Source organism: Desmodus rotundus, chromosome 4 (genome assembly GCF_022682495.2).
Source record: "Desmodus rotundus isolate HL8 chromosome 4, HLdesRot8A.1, whole genome shotgun sequence".
NCBI classification, from domain to species: Eukaryota; Metazoa; Chordata; class Mammalia; order Chiroptera; family Phyllostomidae; genus Desmodus; species Desmodus rotundus.
This window is the reverse complement of record NC_071390.1, coordinates 20,442,111-20,461,507: the sequence shown is the minus strand read 5'-3', so window position 1 is coordinate 20,461,507 and position 19,397 is coordinate 20,442,111. Positions and strand designations below refer to the sequence as shown.

General features: G+C 48.1%; 2 protein-coding genes across 4 annotated transcripts in view; one reads left to right on the top strand and one right to left on the bottom strand.

The window, feature by feature from the left end:
• ARL3 (ARF like GTPase 3) overlaps nt 1–4,931 on the bottom strand; it is a 33,464-nt gene extending 28,533 nt beyond the window's left edge. Inside the window, exon 1 of one of the 2 annotated variants that reach the window (XM_053922287.1) lies at nt 4,812–4,931. In XM_053922287.1, the coding sequence (XP_053778262.1) occupies nt 4,812–4,814 (3 nt within the window). In that variant the 5' untranslated portion in view covers nt 4,815–4,931. The remainder of the gene's footprint in view (nt 1–4,811) is intronic. The other variant, XM_024555681.4, reaches the window with a different exon arrangement.
• Nucleotides 4,932–5,030: 99 nt separating this feature from the next.
• SFXN2 (sideroflexin 2) lies at nt 5,031–19,397 on the top strand. Of its 2 annotated transcripts, XM_024555679.3 has the most exons (12): nt 5,086–5,235; nt 9,810–9,994; nt 10,175–10,345; nt 11,527–11,625; nt 12,415–12,490; nt 12,796–12,881; nt 14,183–14,243; nt 14,601–14,667; nt 15,293–15,342; nt 15,698–15,747; nt 17,388–17,435; nt 18,202–19,397. In XM_024555679.3, the coding sequence occupies exons 2-12, from the start codon at nt 9,834–9,836 to the stop codon at nt 18,299–18,301; spliced, it is 969 nt and encodes a 322-aa protein (XP_024411447.1). In that variant the 5' UTR covers nt 5,086–5,235; nt 9,810–9,833; the 3' UTR covers nt 18,302–19,397. The 2 variants fall into 2 exon arrangements, with proteins under 2 accessions (XP_045047325.1, XP_024411447.1); XM_045191390.2 differs by lacking the exon at nt 10,175–10,345 and having other exon boundaries at nt 5,031–5,235.

The window sequence follows — 19,397 nt, the reverse complement described above, 5'->3', positions numbered from 1 at the left end:
AGGCTAAGAACAGGGAAACACACTGTGCTACTCCTGAGTTCCTGATTAGGTGTCCTCATTACCTTCCTAATAAAAATCTAAAACACCTGGAATTTATCCCATTAGTACATTAAACAACGTACAGGTACAGTTCTTCTCATGCATTATCTACTGGTATAGAAATCGTGAAAGGTGGTTTGTTTTCTATAAAATATTTTCAAGGTTCAAAATGAATGTTTTTGGTTTTTCCTCATGTATCTCTTCTTTTAAAAAATCAGTACATAAAAATACTGCATTCTGCAGGCTGAGACTTTGTACACACTCATTCTACTTGACATTGAATAATTTAAAGAAAAATGTAAAGCCCTGGCGGGTGGCTCAGTTGGTTAGAGCGTCGTCCTGATACTCCGAAGTTGCGGGTTGGGTCCCCGGTCAGCACACACACAGGAATCAACCACCAAATGCACAAATAAGTGGAACAACACATCGATGTTTCTCTCTTTCACACTCCACCTTCCTCTCTCTCTCTCAAATCAATAAATAAAAATTAAAAATAAATAAAAGAAAAATATAATTTCTATTCCTCTTAAAAGGAGAGAAACGAAACACAGATGAGAAAGAAACCATTCTGGCGTAGGCTGGAGGGTGGGAGGCGGGGATGGGTCAGGTGAGCGCGGAGGGGCCTGTGAGGTGGTGCATGAGGAGGGGTGTGCTGGGGTGAAAATGGAGACAACTGTACTTGAACAACAATTTAAAAAAAAGAAAATTAAAAAACCATTTAAACATAAACAAAACAAAGAAACCATTCTAACTATAGCTAAATGTTATTAACCCAATGGTATAAAAAACAAGACTTCTACATTTCTAATGGGTAATTTTCCTCATTGGGAAACAATGACTTCACATGCTTCACCTTTAAGTGAAATTACAGAGAAATGAAAAGTTCAGCTAGTATCTTCTTCCAGCGAAATGATAAATGGCATCTCAAGCATGGTCTAGGCAAGACAAATTCAAATACAATACAGCATCATATTAACCCAACTACTCAGGACAGGGGATCACAGGATTACCAGCCTTTGCTAAATAGGGAAGAGGATATTTATAGCTATCAGGGTTCTGCCTGAAAGGTACAAAGTAAGCTGATTTAACAGGCTGGAGGAAAGAGCAGAGTCAGTCTATTCTGTGCATCCATCCACGCGTGTCCATACTTTATTTTAAATGTCAAACGAAGGAAGGCAAACATTAGAAATTAATTTTATTATGAGGCTAAGTTTTACAGTTACAAATACAATGGCATGGATTTTTAAGGTGTATTTTTGGTCAAAATATTCATTCATTCATTCATTCATTCATCATTAAATACCCATGATGTGCCTGAGTACAATAGTGAGCAAAACAGACGTGGTCTCTATGTAGGATCTGTACTCCTATGACATTAAATAAAGGCAATTTAAGAAACAAGAACTTTAGTTAACTGTAGATTGTGTAATCACCATTCACATATACCAGTTATGTGCACCCTGGTAGACAAAAGTGGTGTGACTCAGCCATAAAATGTTTAAACAAACTTTACTACAGATAAATCATGAATAGATGTGCTACTCACTATAGACATTTTGCCTGCCTCACAATCAGCTTAAACTCAACTATTGGCAGAGGCATGGCTCACTGACCTAAAATGATGCAAACCAGGTCATTCAAAGAAACTGGTGTGGCAGAGGGAAAAAGAGGAATGTGTTGGTATATGGAAAATATATGTGGCCCTGGCCGGTGTGGCTCAATTGGTTAGAGCATCCTCCCGTGACCAAAGGATTGCGGGTTTGATCCCTGGTCAGGGCACATACCTAGGTTGAGGGTTTGATCCCTGGTCCGGGCGCTCCAGGAGGCAACCAATCGATGCTTGTCTCTTGCATCGATGTTCTTTCTCCCCCTTCCTCTCTCTCTAAAAGCAATAAAAAAATGTCCTCCAGTGAGGATTAAAAAAAAAATGGTGGCTGTGAGGAGCAGCTAAAATCGAAATATTCAATTAGTAAGCCAAATGTCAAGCACACACACTCCCCATAACTAGCTTAAATGGAACTGACTTCAATTTATTTTTACCCCTTTAAAATAACAATAAAAAAAAAGTTGGTACTGCGCAGTAAGACCTTATTAATTTCCAGGAATTCCTATAGCCTTGATAGGGAGAACTTCACCCAAACTTTGTCTTCTTTGTCCTCATCTCTCTACTACATAAATACCATGTTTCTTGAGGAACAAAATAAGGGCATCTCCTCAGAAAGACTGCGGGTTCCCACTTCACCAGAGTCCTAACGAAAAGAACATTATGGGTTTTAGAGTTTTATAGATTTGTATTCAACTTCCCTATATGTGTAACTCCAGGCACAGTTAGATCTAGAAAATGGGAACAATACTTACATCTCGAGAAAAATGTTGGGAAGATTAATAAGGTACTGTCTGTAAAGCATGGCACATAGTAGGCACTCAAAACAGTTGTGTTTATTTTTTCCTACTTTTCACTGACCATTTCTGACCAGAAAAAATAATCTTGGGAATCTTCAAATATTGAATATGCTTGGTAACTACCTCTAGGTTCATACATGTAGAAAGCGGTCCATAATTAATTCCTGAATGAAGGAGTCATCTGTTAAATAACAATAATTAATTATGCTCTAAAATTACTGCCATTTTAGTATTTCACCAAGGACTGAGAATCATAAAGCAGGGGTAAAATAGCTGACCTTAAATGTTCAGAGAAACCCCAATGGGTTTTTGTTGCAGTACCCTCCAAATTAGAAAAAAAAGCTTGTATTAGTCGTGGCTGAAGGTTAAAAAAAACACCACCAAAAATCAACAACCTGGGAGTTACTGTTCAGTTGTTCAGCTACCTTGGGGGCCCATGGGATTCGAGATGTGATACACTGAATCACACCACTGACTGTTTAAATTCCATGTTCCACTTTCAGTTCTAAGAATAGCTCACACTTTTAGTGGTAGAAAAAAAAAGTATTTTGGAAATCAGGCAAAGAATCCAGAATAATTTGTCCTAATTTCTTATTGTTCACTTTAGGAAAAAATAAAAACAAAATCTGTCTTGATCACTGAATAGTTGTATATAAGCGTTGCATACACTGTCAATTTGTTGTATACAGTATCAATTTGCACCTGGAAACATGAACAGTGGTTACTTTATTGTGGCCTGTAATTATAAATGAAACAATCATGAAATTACACAGTCCACTTAACTGATAAACAAAATGGGAAAAGTTAGGCTACTCTCATACATTTCTCATTTATGATGACATCTCATTCTCTATTGGTGTGGCTTGACTTTTTCATTTCAATTCTAGTCATTTTTTGGTAAATATTTATGTTTATATTCATTTGTTGAGACAAACTTAGCCTTTAAATGGACAGCTCATGTATAAATGATTAATAAAAAGAAAACATGTAAAAACCTGTTTAGCCTGAGGTTAATAAAACTGCAATGTAGCGAGTATGAAATGTGATTGGCAACTTCAAATAATTCTACTTTTTTAGCAATCTGACAATGTAGAATCCATCGAAAAATTTTTTCCTATCAAAATTTACTCATTGGATAATCTGACCAAAGGTACATATTTTTTTCTTTGTGGACATCTAGCTTTTTCTTCTAAATCAATAAAAGTGGTATGACATTTCTAAGAGTCAAAAAGGAACTGGGGTTGGGGTAGGAAAGTAAGTTTGGGTGCTCACTCTTTACAGTTGGGAAGTCAATCAACCCGTTCTAAATGTTTCACAATCAATTTTTCTTTACTTGCTCTAAAACTACTCAATTTCATTTTAACACCCTCCAATTAACTTCACAGAAATCAACAAAGAACAGAGTGCCAATGGTCAAATCTGTCACACATCATAATTTACAGTTTTGGAAAGATCTAATTAGATCTGACAGAGAAAAAGACTGCCCCAAATTGATGCACACTCTCCAGTTTTAATTTCCCATTCTTAATAGTTTGGAGGCCCCGAGCTGAGATTAAGACCTTTTGGTTCTGGTGTGGTCATACGCAAAAGAAGGTTGCAAGAGGTTCTGAAGGAAATACCAGGAAGCGGGCAGCAAATTTGCCTGCAACATGGATTAAAATTTTTCCAGCAACATGGATTAAGTATTGAACGGAAGATTGGTCATCAGGTACAAATAGACCTTGCAGAACCCTCAGCAAATGACTGCAGAAGCCCGCCCGCCACGCACACACGAGGCGGCGTAAAATCCACCAGGCGTATCTTCCAAGAGGCACCTCTTTTGTGTCCTGGGATTTAAAACCCTCCCCACAGAAGCCTGCACATCGCGAGGCAGAGGAGCGCTAGGCTACCTTGTCCCACGGTACCGCTAGGGCGACCTCAAACGCAGTAGCAATGGCCCTGATCCCCGTTTACGGGAAGGCCCCGGGGGACCCCACTTTCTGGTGGCGTAGGGAGGCCGACTCCCAGGAAATATCTAAGCCTGCGTGCGAGGAGTGCTCTTCGCTGCTTCTCGGATTCGCCCTCCTCCCAATCCCCAGAGTAATGATGGAGCCCCGGCTCCCAAGCGGGACATCCACGCACCCTTCTAGCCCCTTTCTCTCGCTTCGGACCCCTTGCAAGCTCCGCCTTCCTACCCAGGCCCAGGTCTCCCTCCTAGGCCCACACCCTTGGGGCTCCCGCCGCCCCCCAAAACCAATCCAGGACCCAGATAGCAGGCTGAGCATCATCCCATTCCCTCCTTAGCTTTAAGCGCAGTGCCCCGCCCTGGCTTGGGGACGAGGCTGGGGGTGACCGACCGGTTCAGGAGGGGCCCAGGCCCCCACACTCACCATCCTCCCGCAGAGTCCCTCCTCCTCCTCCTCCTGCCACCCCCGTTACCAGGGGCAACTAACTGAGGCACCGCCCCCGACGTCCCTCGCACGCACAGCGGAGGAGCGAAGCTGCAGAACAGAACGGGGCGGGGTCCAGCTCCGCTGTTCCCCAAAGTGCGCAAGCGCGCCAAGGTACCCGCTCACTGCTCCGGCGGGCGGCTAGAGCGTCTGGAGGTCGCTTCAGGGTAGTAGACACTCTGGAACCGTGACAACTCGTCCACGTGGCCTGCAGGCCTCCCGACCCAGGATTGGTCGTAAAGGAGGGACGTGAAGGCGGGGCAACGGAGGTTCCCGGGCGAAGTTCCCAGTTGTATCCCCGCAAGGCTTCGAGGGCGGGCTGCGTCTCCAAACAATTGTCTCAGAGCATTCTTCCAGGGACCAGGTAAGTGGCCGGGGGAGGCAGCCGCTCGCCACATCTACCCCCAGTCCTTACATCCTGGGAGGGAGCTTGTGTTTCTGTCCTCACTCTGCCCAAGCTGGGCTGCGGCACGGGTGGGGCTTCCACCTGCTGAAGCCGCGTGGCCAGAGCAGTGGCCAGGGTCTGCCCCTGGACCTCTTCCGTGTGGCTCACAGCGCCTTCGTCTGTCAGTCTGAGGAACGGGGGCGTGTGGTAGTGCACCCATCTCCGCAAACCGGTGTTACAGTACGTCATGGAGGAGTCCAAGTGGTGGGAGGCTGCCTGTCGGAGGTGAAAAGCAGCGGAGGGACTGGCCCAGAGCCCTGGGGTGGGCTGACATCGCGGGTGAAAAGGCATTTTGGGATGTCCAGGATTTGCTAAATTACATAGGACCGGAGTCCCCAGGGAGGCAAAAAAAAAAAAAAAAAAAAAAAAAATGGCCTGCACTTAACACAAGTAAGAAGGAGAGGGATTTGGGGTGAGTTGCCAGGTGGTGCTATCTCCACCCTCCCTCCCTGCAGAAGACTGGAAGAAGAGATCGCAAGGAGCCAGGTCCTATTCTAGACTCTGGAGACACAGCAGCGCACAAAATGTTCCAGGAGGCCCTGCCTTCCTCACTGGGCTCTTCATCCGGTTGTTAACCAACTGGTCTCTCTGCCTTCTGTGAGGTCCCGCCACACCGTGCTTACCTCCTACGATTGCCCAGACTGTTCTTTATAAGCTACACATCTGATCTTGTTACGCTTCTTAAAACCTTTTAATGGCTTCCTGAAATTTTTAGGGAAAAGTTCCAAAGCCTTAGCTTTTTCTATGACTCCACTTTCTCTCCTCTCTTAGCATATCGATTATACTTCTTTTGAAATTTTTTTAGTGGTTGCCATAGAGTTTGCAATATACATTTATAACTAATGCAAGCCCACTTTCAAGTAACTGTACCGCTTCACTGGTAGTGCAAGTACCTTCCGATGGGGCGTTCCCAGTTCCTCCCTCCCATGCATTCTGTCAGTGCTGTTACTCATTCATTTCACTTGTCTACAGCTATCATCACTAGTATACATTGTTGTTACTATTATTTTGAACAAACTGTTATCTGTTTGTTAACTGTTAATGATTAGAGTAAGAAAAATAGCCCCTGCTGGTGTGGCTCAGTGGATTTGAGAACCAGCCTGCAAACCGAGAGTTCGCTGATTGGATTCCCAGTCGGGGCACATGCCTGGGTTGCAGGCCAGGTCCCCACTTGGGGGCGTGTGAGAAGCAACTGATCGATGTTTCTTTTCCTCTCTTTCGCTCTCCCTTCCCCTCTCTCTAAAGATGAATAACCTTTTTTTTTTAAATAAAGACTTTATTTTACCTTCATTTATTCCTTCTCTGACATTACACAGGTCAGAGTATATGACCTATATCATATATTTTCTCTTTGAAGAACTTCTTTTAACATCTTGCAAGTCAAGTCTTTGGTAACAAATTCCAAATTCTTTCAACTTTGTTTGAGAAAGTCTTTATTTCTCCTTTATTTTTAAAGGATTATTTTGCTTGATACAGAATTCCAGGTTCATGGGGTTTTTTTTCTTTCAACACTTTATAAATATTTTTCTCTCCTTACTCTCGCTTGCATATTTTCTGAAGAGAAGTCTGATGCAATTCTTATCTTTGATCTTGGTTTTCTGTAGCTTGATCATGATATGCCTAGGTGTAGACTTTTTTGTATTTATCTTACTTGGTGTTCTCTGAGCATCCTGGATCTGTGCTTTGGTGTCTGTCATTAATTTTGGAAAATTTTGTCATTACTTCTTCAAGTATTTTTTCTTTTCCTTTCTCTCTTCTCCTTGTATTCCCATTATTTGTATGTCACAACTTTTGTAATTGTCTCAAGGTTCTTGGCTATTCTATTTTTTTTTTCAAGATTTTATTTATTTATTTTTAGAGAGGGGAAGGGAGGGAGAGAAACATCAATATGTGGTTGCCTCTCACTCATCCCCTACTGGGGACCTGGCCAGCAACTCAGGCATGTGCCCTGCCTGGGAATGGAACTGGCAACACTGTGGTTCACAGGCTGATGCTCAGTCCACTGAGCCAAACCTGTCAGGGCATGAATTCTTTTTTCTCTTTAATTTTCAGCTTGGAAGTTTTCTACTGACACTTCACTGATTCTACATCACTGATTCTTTCCTCATCCATGTCCAGTCTACATCAAAGGCATTCTTCATCTTTGTTACAGTGTTTTTGATTTCTAACATTTCCTTTTGATTCGTTGAGTTTCCATTTCTCTACTTACATTATCCATCTGCTCTTGCATGTTGTCCATTTCCCTATTAGAATTCTTAGTGTATTAATTATAATTCTTTGAAGTTCCAGTCTGATAAGCCCAAAATCTCTTGTCATCTGGTTGTGATGCTTGCTCTGTTTCTACAAACTGTGTTTTTTTGCCTTTTAGTAAGCCTCACAGTTGTAGGGTTTTTTTGGTTGAAAGCCAGATAATGTGTATCTGGCAAAGAGCTAGGCTGTGTTTCCTATCTCCTGAATCTGTGGGTGTCAGAGGCCAAAATTTCCTTTGGTGTCCTTGTTTTTGCCTCCACTGTTGCCTTTGGGTTTCTAGAGACTTCTTCAATAAGCTCTGAGACCTACAGTTGGACAGGCCTAAGACTAGGTCTCAGTGTTTGAGGGAGCCTGCAGCCCTGGACCTTCAACAAGTGCTTCGCAGTCTCCCCTCACTCCCCTTCAGTGAGACAGGAAGGCTGAAAGCGACTGGAGCTGGGTATTTCCCTGTCCCCCTTCGCTTAGATTCTGGTAAAATAGTTCCCTCTGAGGGCAGGTCTTGTGGAGAACAGAGGGCCCTGGGTGTGCTTTAAAATAAAATGGCCATGTTCCCCATCTCCCTGCCAGAAGCACTAGGGGATCTTTTTCTGATCTTGAGAACCTAGTGAGCTTGTGCATGTAAAGCTTACAAGTATGCCCGCCCCACCCAAGAGTGAGTCCCCACTCGTCCACACTGAGCTTCCAGCAATTCGCCGATTACAGTTTACATGTGGCAAGCGTAGTTGCCCCATCAGTGGGCTTCTGCCCCCGATGAGCTGTTTCTCTGTACCAGCCTGTCGCTTCAAGTTTGGGGGTAGTGGTTTGCCCTGTGACCTCAATTCCACAAAGGGTCTAAGAAGAACTGTTGATTTTTAGTTTGTTCAGCTTTTTTTCTCACTGTGAGGACAGGACTGACAATGTCCAAGCTCCTACACTTGTCAGACCTGCCTTAGTTTCCAGACATGGAGTCCAGAGCCCAGTTATGGGGGAGAGTTCTGAAGTAAATCAAGCTGAGTTAGAATCCTGGCTCTGCTGCTGGCTAACGCTTGTGTGACCTGGTAAAGTTATTGAATAGTTACCCGTGCCTCGGGTTTCTCATCCATAAAGTGGGGTTCTATCGTACGGGTTATGGTGAGGACGAATTTAGAAAGTGCACGGCAAGCACTGCGCGAAGGGTCTGGCATGGAGTAGGAGCGCAGTCAGTGTGAGCGGTCATCGGCATCCCCCCCGCAGCACCCGCTTTCAGCGCTGGCTCTTCTTTTTGCCTGGAATGCTCTTCCATCTGTCTAACTTCTACGCGAGCTTCAAAACATTGTTTGGTTCTTGTACTAGCAAAGTGTGTTCCGAGTCCCTCACCTGTTTTAGATACGGTGACCATATAATTGCTCATGCAATTGGGACACTTGAGAATTATTAAAAGCGGGTGCTATTAATAATTACCCCATGCCAACAGTCCTGGGCAAACGGGGAGATACGGCCATCTCAGTTTTAGATGCCTCCTCTCTGGCTTTCCACAGCTCCCAGTGGCTGTCAGCAGCGCTGTTTACTCTGCTGTCCATGTTGATTTGTTTGTTTACCTCCTATTCTGAAATTCCACGAGGGCAGGCGTGGTGCCCCACTCACAGCCACTCTGGGTGTCCCCCACAGGGCAAGGATGCACCGCACACACAGACCCTGAAGTGATGCGAGTGGTCACGCCGTGTTGATTCTCATCTTTACCTGCGATTGTTTCTACATTTAATGTGACCCCATGCCTCCTGACTCCTTCAGATGACTCTGTTCCATCTTTTGGGGCCTTGCTCGCATGCCACCCCTCTTGGGAAGCCCCCTTTGAGTGCTGGGTTCCCCGCCCCTCCCCCTCTGCTTCTGCTCTTCTCCTATATCACTGTTTCTGTATATGTTCTATACTGTCCCACTGTTCATCTCCTGTATCACTGTTGCTGTACATATTATATACTGTCCCACTGGTGGGCTCTCGTTCCCCAGTCAGACTCAGCTCCCCACGGACGGCCCTGTGTTGTCCCTGGTCCCAGTCTCCCCACAGCTTGATCAAACATGGGGCGGGCTACCAGTCGGCACTCAGGAAACACACGCCGGTACCCAGTTGCTGAGTCTGGTGACTAGTCACTGAGGCCTTCCCAAACTGAGCCAGGTGACACTGTGGCTGGTGAAAGCAGGCCGCCTGCCACAGTGGGAGGTGCTCAGGGCCTTGGGGGCAGGCTTTGACGTAGGGGACCGTCCTCATTTTTCCTGTATTCCTTAAGTCCACAGTTTTGTGTGTGAGCAAGATGGATGCTGAACTGTCTGGCTTTAACATCGATGCCCCCCGTTGGGACCAGCGCACTTTCCTGGGGCGGGTGAAGCACTTCTTCAATATCACGGACCCACGCACTGTCCTGGTATCAGAGCGGGAGCTGGACTGGGCCAAGGTGATGGTGGAGAAGAGCAGGTGAGCAGTTAGGGGTGGGGGCTGGAGGCTCTGGGCGATATTGATGAGTCCCTTAGGGAGGGGGTGGAAACTGGGGGTGAGGACATAGGCAGAGATCTCAGGAAGGAGGAGGAAATTAGAGTAGGATGACTTGGGTGGGGGGATAGGAAGCTAACTCTGCCTATTGTCCTGGGGTGATAGGATGGGGGTCATGCCCCCAGGCACCCAAGCAGAGCAGCTGCTGTATGCCAAGAAGCTGTATGACTCGGCCTTCCACCCTGACACCGGGGAGAAGATGAATGTCATTGGACGGATGTCCTTCCAGGTTCCGGGCGGCATGATCATCACAGGCTTCATGCTCCAGTTCTACCGGTGGGACCCGGGAACAGGCATGGGGAGGTGCCACCACGTGGGTCTGCCAGGCAGCGAGCAATATTATGATAGTATTAATAGCCATCTTTATTGAAACTTGTCAGATGGTAGGCACTCTGCTATGTTCTTTGCATGTGTTACCTCATTTAATTTTCTCAACAATCCTATAGACAGGTACTATTATCTCCATTTTACAGATGCAGAACTGGGATTCTGGAGAGGTTGTATAACTTGTCCGAGTTCATACAGTGAGGAAGTATCATTAGCTAAATTTTAACTGAGGCGGGCCTCTCTAGAACACTCAGTGAATAAACTATCCCAGTTTCCTCTTTTAAAGGTGCTTATATTCAACAATAAATTTAATGTATTTCTATAATGTAATAGCCTGGGAAAAAAATAGGAAGACCCTTTCAGCTCAGTTGGGGAGAGAATAAAATTTGTAGCTGCTGGATATGTGACTCCGCTCCCTTCCTCTCTTCCTTCTGTCCTCCTCTCTCCCCGCCAAGCATTCATTCACTGGGGCCAGGCCAGGGGCCCCAGCTGTTAGGAATATAAAGACTTCAGTCCCACCCTGGCTGGTGCAGCTCAGTTGGGTGGGTGTCACTTTGGAAAGTGAAAGGTCGCTAGTTTGATTCCCAGTCAGGGCACATGCCTGGGTTGTGGGCTCGATCCCAGGTCTGGGTGAGTGCAGAAGGCAACCAGTCGATGTTTCTCTCCCTTTCTTTCTCCCTCCCTTTCCTTCTCTAAAATCAAAAGGAAAAAAAAGACTTTAGTTCCTCTCCTCAAGTAGCTCCCAATCCTGTTGAAGAGACCAGGAAGTAAACAGTTACAGTCCAGCTTGCTGCGTGGTAGGTTGAGAAGACAATATGGGGTTGCAGGAGCAGGGGGCGTGGACTGACTGTCTCAGTAAGGGCAGGGGAAGGGTCAGAAAGGTTCCAAGGAGGAAGTGATCTCTCAACAGGGCAAGATCTAGCTATGTATGGAACGGAGTGAGTGAGTGAGAGAGAGAGAGAGAGTGTGTGTGTGTGTGTGTGTGTGTGTTCGTGTTCCAGGCAAAGGGGTGAGGCTGTGTAAAAGCCCAGGTGCATAACATGTGGGAACATTCGGGGAAAAGCCGGTACTGTGGTCTGACCTGTGTGTACCAAGCCCTCACTTCCATTCTCTCCTTTCCTTACTGGTAGAACGATGCCAGCGGTCATCTTCTGGCAGTGGGTGAACCAGTCCTTCAATGCCTTAGTCAACTACACCAACAGGAATGCAGCTTCCCCCACATCACTCAGGTAGGGGGCCTGAACCCCAGGCCATCCACGGTCTGGAGGAGGTGGCTGTCCTTTTGCCCAAGGGAACAGCCCCTCTCAAGGGTTCTCAGGCTGTCAGACCTCCCTGGGTGGGCCTTGCACTGGACTGAGTCTCCCTCTTCAGGGTCTGGAAGTGTTTTCTTACGCTGACTCTGAGTATCTTCTTCCTAGACCAATTCAAAGTGTGTTCATCCTAAAGATGTGTCTTCTGCATTCGTTCTACAGTTAGTCCTGCAGTGTGAATTTGGGGCCAGGCATGGTTCTAGGTGCTGGGGACACATTTGAGTAAGACATGTGTGGTCCCTCTGCTTGGGGAATTTAAGGTCTTCTAAGAAAAAAAGCATAGTAATTTCAGATTGCGATTGCTGCCATTAAGGAAAGACGCAGATGACAAGAGAGAGAACAGCAGAGAGAGGTGTCTGTGTAGACAGGAAGCTCTGGGAAGTCCTTCCTGGAGAGCTGACATTTCAGCTGAGTCTGAAGGATAAGGCTTGACTATGAAAGGGCCCAGGGAAGAATACTTGGATAGGGAGCAGCAGCCTGCAGAGGTTCTGAAGCAGGAAAAAAGCTTGGCTTGCACGTTTAAAGTACAGAAGGGAGGCCCAGAGGGCGGAGCTTCATGAGGTGGGGTTGGTCACAAGATGACACTGGGGAAAGATCACAGGAGCTTCTCAGGCAGGAAGCCTCGTTTCCAGACTTACTCACTCAGGCCATGGTGTCACACTCAGCAAGAGGGGCTCCCCACTCGTAAGCATCTCTCTCCTCCTCTAGGCAGATGGCCCTTTCCTACATCACAGCCACATCCACCGCGGTGGCCACTGCTGTGGGCATGAACATGTTGACAAAGGTACTGTCTGGGGCTGCTATGGGCATGGTGGCCACTAGGGGGCAGCAAAGTGCCTGGGAGCGCCAGGCATTTTCCCAGTCTGGGTAAATTGGGTTATAACGGTAGCCCAGCCAAGTGGTGGGAAATACAGCAGGGCTGTCCCCAGGTTGGTCTTTCTGGAACCTTTGAGGGCATTTGGGTTCCTAGATGAACGTGTGGATGTGTGGCAGTAGTGAGGTCTGGTTCTTGTTTTATAGTCCTTAAGTCCCTCCACCCCCATCTTGCAGTGAGCCTGAACAACTCCCGTTGTTTCCTTCCCTCAATAGAAAGCTCCACCCCTGGTGGGCCGCTGGGTGCCCTTTGCTGCTGTGGCTGCTGCTAACTGTGTCAACATCCCAATGATGCGACAGCAGTGAGTACAGGGATCCCTTTTCTTCCGTACAAGCCACGAGGTCAGCAGGGAAACCGAGGCAAGAAATCAAGGCAATGGGTGGCTTCTTGGGGCTGGGTAGGGTAGGGGGCAGCTGGGTTGTGCTTCTGAAGGGTCCCTGAGGATTGACTGCTCCAACAGTGATGGCCACAGGAGTGACAGGTAACTTAGGTTTCATCTGAGTGTGTGGCAGTCATTTTTTGGCTGGTGTGGGATGATAGGGTAAGCCTGTGGAGTTTTATACTCGATCATGTCCTATCCACTGCAACTGTATTTAAGTTGTGAACTCTGCTACTTCCAAAGCCCTGGGGATGGCTTACAGAATGAAATGTAGCAGAGCGAGGTGTGTCCAGAGATAGAACAGAGCCAAGAAGCTTTGAAGGAAGCCAGAGGAGTACATGGGTGTTTTCCAGGCACCCAGTTCTAAGCTCCGCAGCGGGGAAGGTGAAAGGAGAAACCCGCTGTGCCTCACAGTTTTTATTTCTTGACTAGAGCAGGCATAGATGTTCCTCTGTTATAAAAGTGAATGAATGATGTAATATATGTAAAGCCCTCAAAACAGCACCTAGAACATAACAAATGTAGAGTGTTAGCTTTTATTGCTGCTGCTGTTGTCATCATCGCCTTCATCATCGTCACCAATTCCTACAAGCAACGTTTCTTGGAACCACCAGTAAATGGAAACTTACCACACTTGCCCTTGCTGAAAGAGCACACACTCCCGGAATAGTCATGCATACACTTTGCTCCTCTTCTCTCCCCCTCCCGCATCCAGTTGCTCCTCCCCATCCAATGAGTAAGTTCCAGCCCCATGCCTGGTTTTGGGTTGAGTGCTCTCAAGAACTGGCCTGAGAATAACAGCCAGGGTAGCCACCTCTGTGGCACGGTCACTCTGTGTCCGGCACTGGACTAAGCACTTTGCAGGCATCATCCTGTTTTCTCCTCACCCAAGTCCTGTGACGTGGCTGCCACAATTGTCCCCATTCTGCCACTGTGGATAACTGAGTCTTTAGAAGGATTATGGAAGTTGCTCTTGATCACTTTTCCTCTGCGGTTTCAGGATTCAGACTAGGCAGTCTGGGCTCTGGACTAGCTCTCTACCACAGCCCTAGATCACTTCAGAAATACCACTCACCGGCGTGCGGAAGGAGGGTGCAGGGCCAGGCTGCACAAGCTGGCATCCTAGAGCTTGAGTGCCCTGGGCTTGGTCCCCTAGTGTGCCACATTGCTGGCCAGCTTCCAGCACCCCTTTCCCAAGTCTAGCAACTCCTGTCTGTGTTTAGGGAACTCATCCAGGGCATCTGCGTGGAGGACGGGAATCACAATGAGATTGGTCATTCCCGGGTGAGCAGAGGCCTCCCTTTGGGTGGGAGGAGGGAACTTCCTTTCATACCCTGTCCCGTCCCTGGTGGTCAGAGCAGGCCTAGGCTCTTACGGAATCTCCCTGACTCCACTCTCGCTCCCCTCAATTTTCCCTGTGTGTCTCTGTTTAGGACATTTTTCATGTCCTTGCTCTATCACTTCTGGTCCTGAAGCCATAAAAGTCTGGCTGGGTGGGTGAGGATTGGGTTAAGTACCTCAGCCCCTGGCACCTCCACCTCTTCCCTATACCAGCTCAGATTTGGCTATGACCCTGACCCTGACCCAGCCCTGGATACTGGTTAAGGTCATTCCTGACAACTTACTCTTTTCTGCCCCCAGAGAGCCGCAGCCATAGGCATCGCCCAAGTGGTTATTTCTCGGATCACCATGGCAGCCCCCGGCATGAGTAAGATGGGGAAGCCTTCCCCTCCTGGGGCCCCTGGAACACACGATGGAGGCCACAGCCACACTCAGCTTTTGGGTGGGAGGTGGGACCCCAGCCTCTACAGCCGTGCTTCTTGTACTGGTTCGCTTAAGTGCTGAAAGCCACAGGAGAGCCACTCTGTGGTTCCCGGAACGTCCATTAATCCGACATTTTAAGTTCTTTTCATTCAACACATACTCCTTAAGTACCTTCAAAGTGCTGGACACATTGCGGGGTGCTGGGGAGACAGTGGTAGAGAAAGTAAGGCTCCTGCCCCGGTTGTGCTTCCAGCAGGGGCACGTTCAGAATAGGGTAACAGTCTGCTTCCATAAGCCTTCGAGGGTAGTTTTCAGTTTTGAGAAGGACACTGTGGGCCTGGGGTACCTGTACTGTAACTGCATATGTGCTTCGGGAAGCCCCTTCTGCTGGGACTCGGGGGCCAAGTTGGAGTGGCCATGCCTAGTCTTCCATGCTTCTCCCAAATGAAGAGCCTTTTCTGGCACTGCTGGGGATGGAGAGGGAATCTCTGAGCCCCTGATCTGACTGTGGAAAGGGGTCTTAGGGAGAGTCTTACAGGTCCCCCCAGCTTCTCCCTGGTCTCTTTCAGTCTTATTGCCAGTCATCATGGAAAGACTGGAGAAACTGCACTTCATGCAGGTGAGTGGGGGTCCCTTTTGCCTCTTTTCTGCCCCCAGTTCCCTAGCCACACCTGTTTTGGGGAGCTCCTGATCCTCTCATCCTTCCCTCTAGCTATCAGCCTTCCTCTCGCTCAAGCAGAGCCCATACTCATCCCCACTGGCTGCCCGCTCTAGGCACCAGAGCCGGTTGCTCAGCCTTGTCTGCAGAGAGCAAGCAGAGCCCCTTCCCCTCTCCTTCAGGGCTGGCAGTTTCAGGCCTGTGGGTTTCTAGCTGGCTGGCTGGTGGTGGGTAGGGCAGGCGTGGGGTTCACCTTAAGGTAGATAAGTCCCATGTGGGTCTTTCTTTTGTTTGTTTTCGTTTTGTCTTTTTGCAGAAAGTCAAGGTCGTGCATGCGCCATTGCAGGTTATGCTGTGTGGGTGCTTGTGAGTAACATGTTTTCTTGGTCCGGGTTCTGCGGTGTCCAGGGCACCTGAGGTCTGTCTTCTTGTGTCACTCGGGCTGAAGAACATGTACGCCTTTACCTGACTTCCAAAGTGCCCAAGCTCAGAACACCTGTGGTCCGTCTGGAGCACTCTCACCTTACCTCTTTTGGAGGGAGCCAGGCTAGCCAGGCTCCACGCTCACATCCACATGGAAAGCAGAATGCTTGGGCCCCCTCCTGTCCCAGGGTCTTCCCCCGGGCCTTAAGTCCGGAGAAGGGACTCCAGACAACCCTAAGGAAAAAGAAATGATAATTATGTGACATGATAGAGGGGTTAGCTGACCCTAAAGAAATCACACTGCAATATATAAATGTACCAGATCAACACATTGTGCATCTCAAACTTGCCCATTGTTATATGTCAATTATATCTCAAAGATATATAAATAGATAAAATAAACAAAGATACAAAAACGATGAGACAGCATGGGGCTGTCAGGTGTCCTAGCCACGTGTCATGGCAGCATTCTTCGGTGCCTGCCGTTGACTGGACATGTCCCACCACGAGTCCTGCTTTACAGGGCCACAGAGCTAATGGCAGCAACAGCAGCTACCATTTATTGAATGTGCCCGCTGTGCTCATGCTTCACACCTATAATTTCACTCGGACTTGTCTGCAGAGAGCAAGCAGAGCCCCTTCCCTCCTTCAGGGTCACGCAGGAGTATATACGGTGTATATGTATGTATATATTCAGTGTATATGTATGTATATATACATAATCTTTCACAAAAAAAGAACCCAAGGCTTGGAGAGATGAAGACACCGGCCCAAGGGTATATAGCTCACAGTTGCTGGAGCTGAGATGGATCCTTGGCAAACACGCTATACTTCTGCGAATTGAGTGACCACCGAGTGGGCAGTTCCTTACCACAGGCTGGGTGCTGTGCGTGGGTTATCTCACTGAATCCTCACAGGACCTCTGCGAGGTCAGCACTCTGGTCCTTTCTCTGCTGGCTCAGAGGGAGTAGTGTGCCCCAGCTTGCGCAACTTAAGTGTCAAAGCTGTGATAGGAACCCAGGTCTGTTAGACTCCCAAATCCTGTAAGATGTGGTTCTGGACCCCCATCAGCTGAAAACTTGTTATGAATCAAGACGGTCAAGCCCTTCCCCAGACCTGCTGAATCAGCATCGCATTTTGATTAGTCCCTGGAGTTAGTTGTGTGCACGCTGAAGTTTGAGAAACCCCGCCCTTTACCGTTCTGTACCTGACTGGAAGTTCAGGGACTGGAGGAACAGGGCCTTTGGGTTCACACCCCTCACTGCTTTCCCCACCGTCAGCGGGTGCATGTGGTCTCTGGGGCTGCCCTGGCCCGTCAGGGTGACTTCATGGCTTGAACAACAGGGGTATTTAGAGGTAAGGAAGGTGCGGTGGAGGCGGGCTGATGTTGTTCCGAGCCAGAATGAGTATCCCGGCACCGAGAGGCCGGGAGAAGGGTTGGAAGGAGAGGCTCTGTGGGGCCAGCTGGGAAGGCAGGCCAAGCAGATGGGCATCTCCCCGATCCTTTAGGGGGCTCAGGAAGGGCCTGTGTGAGGGGCTGTGTGGAAACGTCCCCTAACGCTTTGGTTTCTCCTTTTTTCCAGCCTCATCTTCATGGTGCCAGTGGCATGTGGGCTCTTCCCACAGAGATGGTATCATTCCTTACTTTGTTTTACCAGATGCCCCGTCCCTGCTCTCCCTGATCTGCTTGCTGTCCCACAGGAGGGGGTGGGGAGGAAGGGCAGCGTTTGTCCAGGGACCTCTCAGGGTTTGTTAGTACCTATCAGCCTAATCTCCGGAGCTCTTAACCCTGTGTGAATGGTAAACCAGAACACACCTCCAAGGGGAGGAATTGCTCCCTCCCAGAGGGCCAAGGGCTGCGCTGGAGAGAGAAGGTGGGGGAACAGTAAGAGCCTGTGTCCTGCTGGTTGGGTTATTACATAAATCTCCCCGGCTGGATCTGGTCTTTGAAACTGAACATGGGGACAGGTGCTCCTTCTGGCTCATATTTGCCAGGGGGCGGACGACTTGAACCTCTTCATTTCCCGTGCATGCCATGGAAGGGGAGCATCAGACGGGTGGGAGGAAGAACGAACTCCAGGAGACCAGCTGCAGCTTGAATATACACTGAGAAGATGCCAATCTCCCCTTCCTTACTCTTAGCTCAGTAGTCAGCTGTTAGGCATCTCCTGTGTTCTGAGCACTGTGCTTGTAATCTTGTGGAGAAGGTGGAAGTTGAGCACCTGGGAGAAGGAAGTCAGGCCTGAGTAGATGTAAAAGCAACGTATTGTGTACAGAGGCTGTTACTAATTCTGATGGAAAATTGGGAAGGGCTTCTTAGAGGTGGCATTTGAGTTGGACTTGAAGGGTCATTTGCAGCTGTCCAGGTGGCATACTCAACCCCTTCTCTCTTCTCAGTGAATTGCCAGTGTCCTATCTGGAACCGGAGCTCCGAGACACCATCAAGGCCAATTACGGAGAACTCGTGCCTTACGTCTACTTCAATAAGGGTCTCTAAGTGCCCCAACCCAGCGAGGACCAAGCTCTACCCATATTCACCAGTCCTCCTCAGCCACCAGGGCCCTCATTCCTCTCTGCCAACAGGACCTGAGGCCAGGGTGGATTTGGGGGGTGGGGTGCCAGGATACCTCATGCTTCTTTCTACTCAGACACCTGGTTTATTGGGCGCTGGGGGATAAACGTGAACAAGGGGAGAAAGACCAAATCTTCTACCTGCTCCTCCTTAACTCCCATCCCCTGGAGACCAGAAACTGAGTCCCCTTCAGAGAGAAGTTGCTGGGACCTGAGGGAGACACTCAACAAACTGAATGGAAAAATTAGGAAAACTTTGGGATTCTGGTTCCAGCCAGGACTGGGGCAGAGCCCCTGGGACAAAGAGAAGCTCCCCTTCCTTTTCCCTCTTCCACATCACCTCCTCTCAAGCTATGGACCCTCTCCCCGTGCGGTTCCAGCACGGTCTGTGTCACCTTAGGGCTCATCTCCACTCTTCCCCATTCTCCTCATTGCCCCAGGCAGAAAGGTCTGGGAGTGCTGCTGACCTTGAGCTTATCAGGCACCTGGGAGTCCTCAGTGCTAAAAAAGGTCATCGTGTGAGGCAGCAGAGTTCCATGGTGCTTCGAGCCCCGTCTGTTGACTCCGACTTTGTTCTCCTGCTCTAAAACCGTGACTGGTTTTACTTCTGTGTTTCAGAGATAATCCCACTAACTGTGAGTAAAAAGCATGTATGTAAGCATTAACCGCACATTGTAATGGGCACAATTTCCTGGCTGCCTCCCTTCCTCAGCCCATGAGGTTAAACACCAAAGAAACACTGGTGTGTAGTGACCAGCAATGGGAAGTTTTATTTGGATGCCTGTAAGAGAAAATCAGCCAAGACCAAAGAGCCTTAAAGGGTACAGTAAAGCCCAGCCACTTGCCCTTCCCAACTTGGCTGCTGGAGGTGATTTCTCAGGCTCCCTGGGGGACAGTTGTGGCATTCCTGGGGTCGATGTCTGTATGAATTATGTCTAGTAGAATTTTCAAAGGATACCACTATGAATCAAATAAAGGGTACCACTGTGAATCGAATAAATTTCTTGAAAGAGTACAATAAA

Coding starts and splice junctions, on each gene's coding strand:
- SFXN2 (XM_024555679.3), top strand. CDS start 9,834: ATGGATGCTGAACTGTCTGGCTTTAACATCGATGCCCCCCGTTGGGAC. Junction 9,995..10,174: donor GTGATGGTGGAGAAGAGCAG/GTGAGCAGTTAG, acceptor CTGGGGTGATAG/GATGGGGGTCATGCCCCCAG. Junction 12,882..14,182: donor ATCCCAATGATGCGACAGCA/GTGAGTACAGGG, acceptor GTCTGTGTTTAG/GGAACTCATCCAGGGCATCT.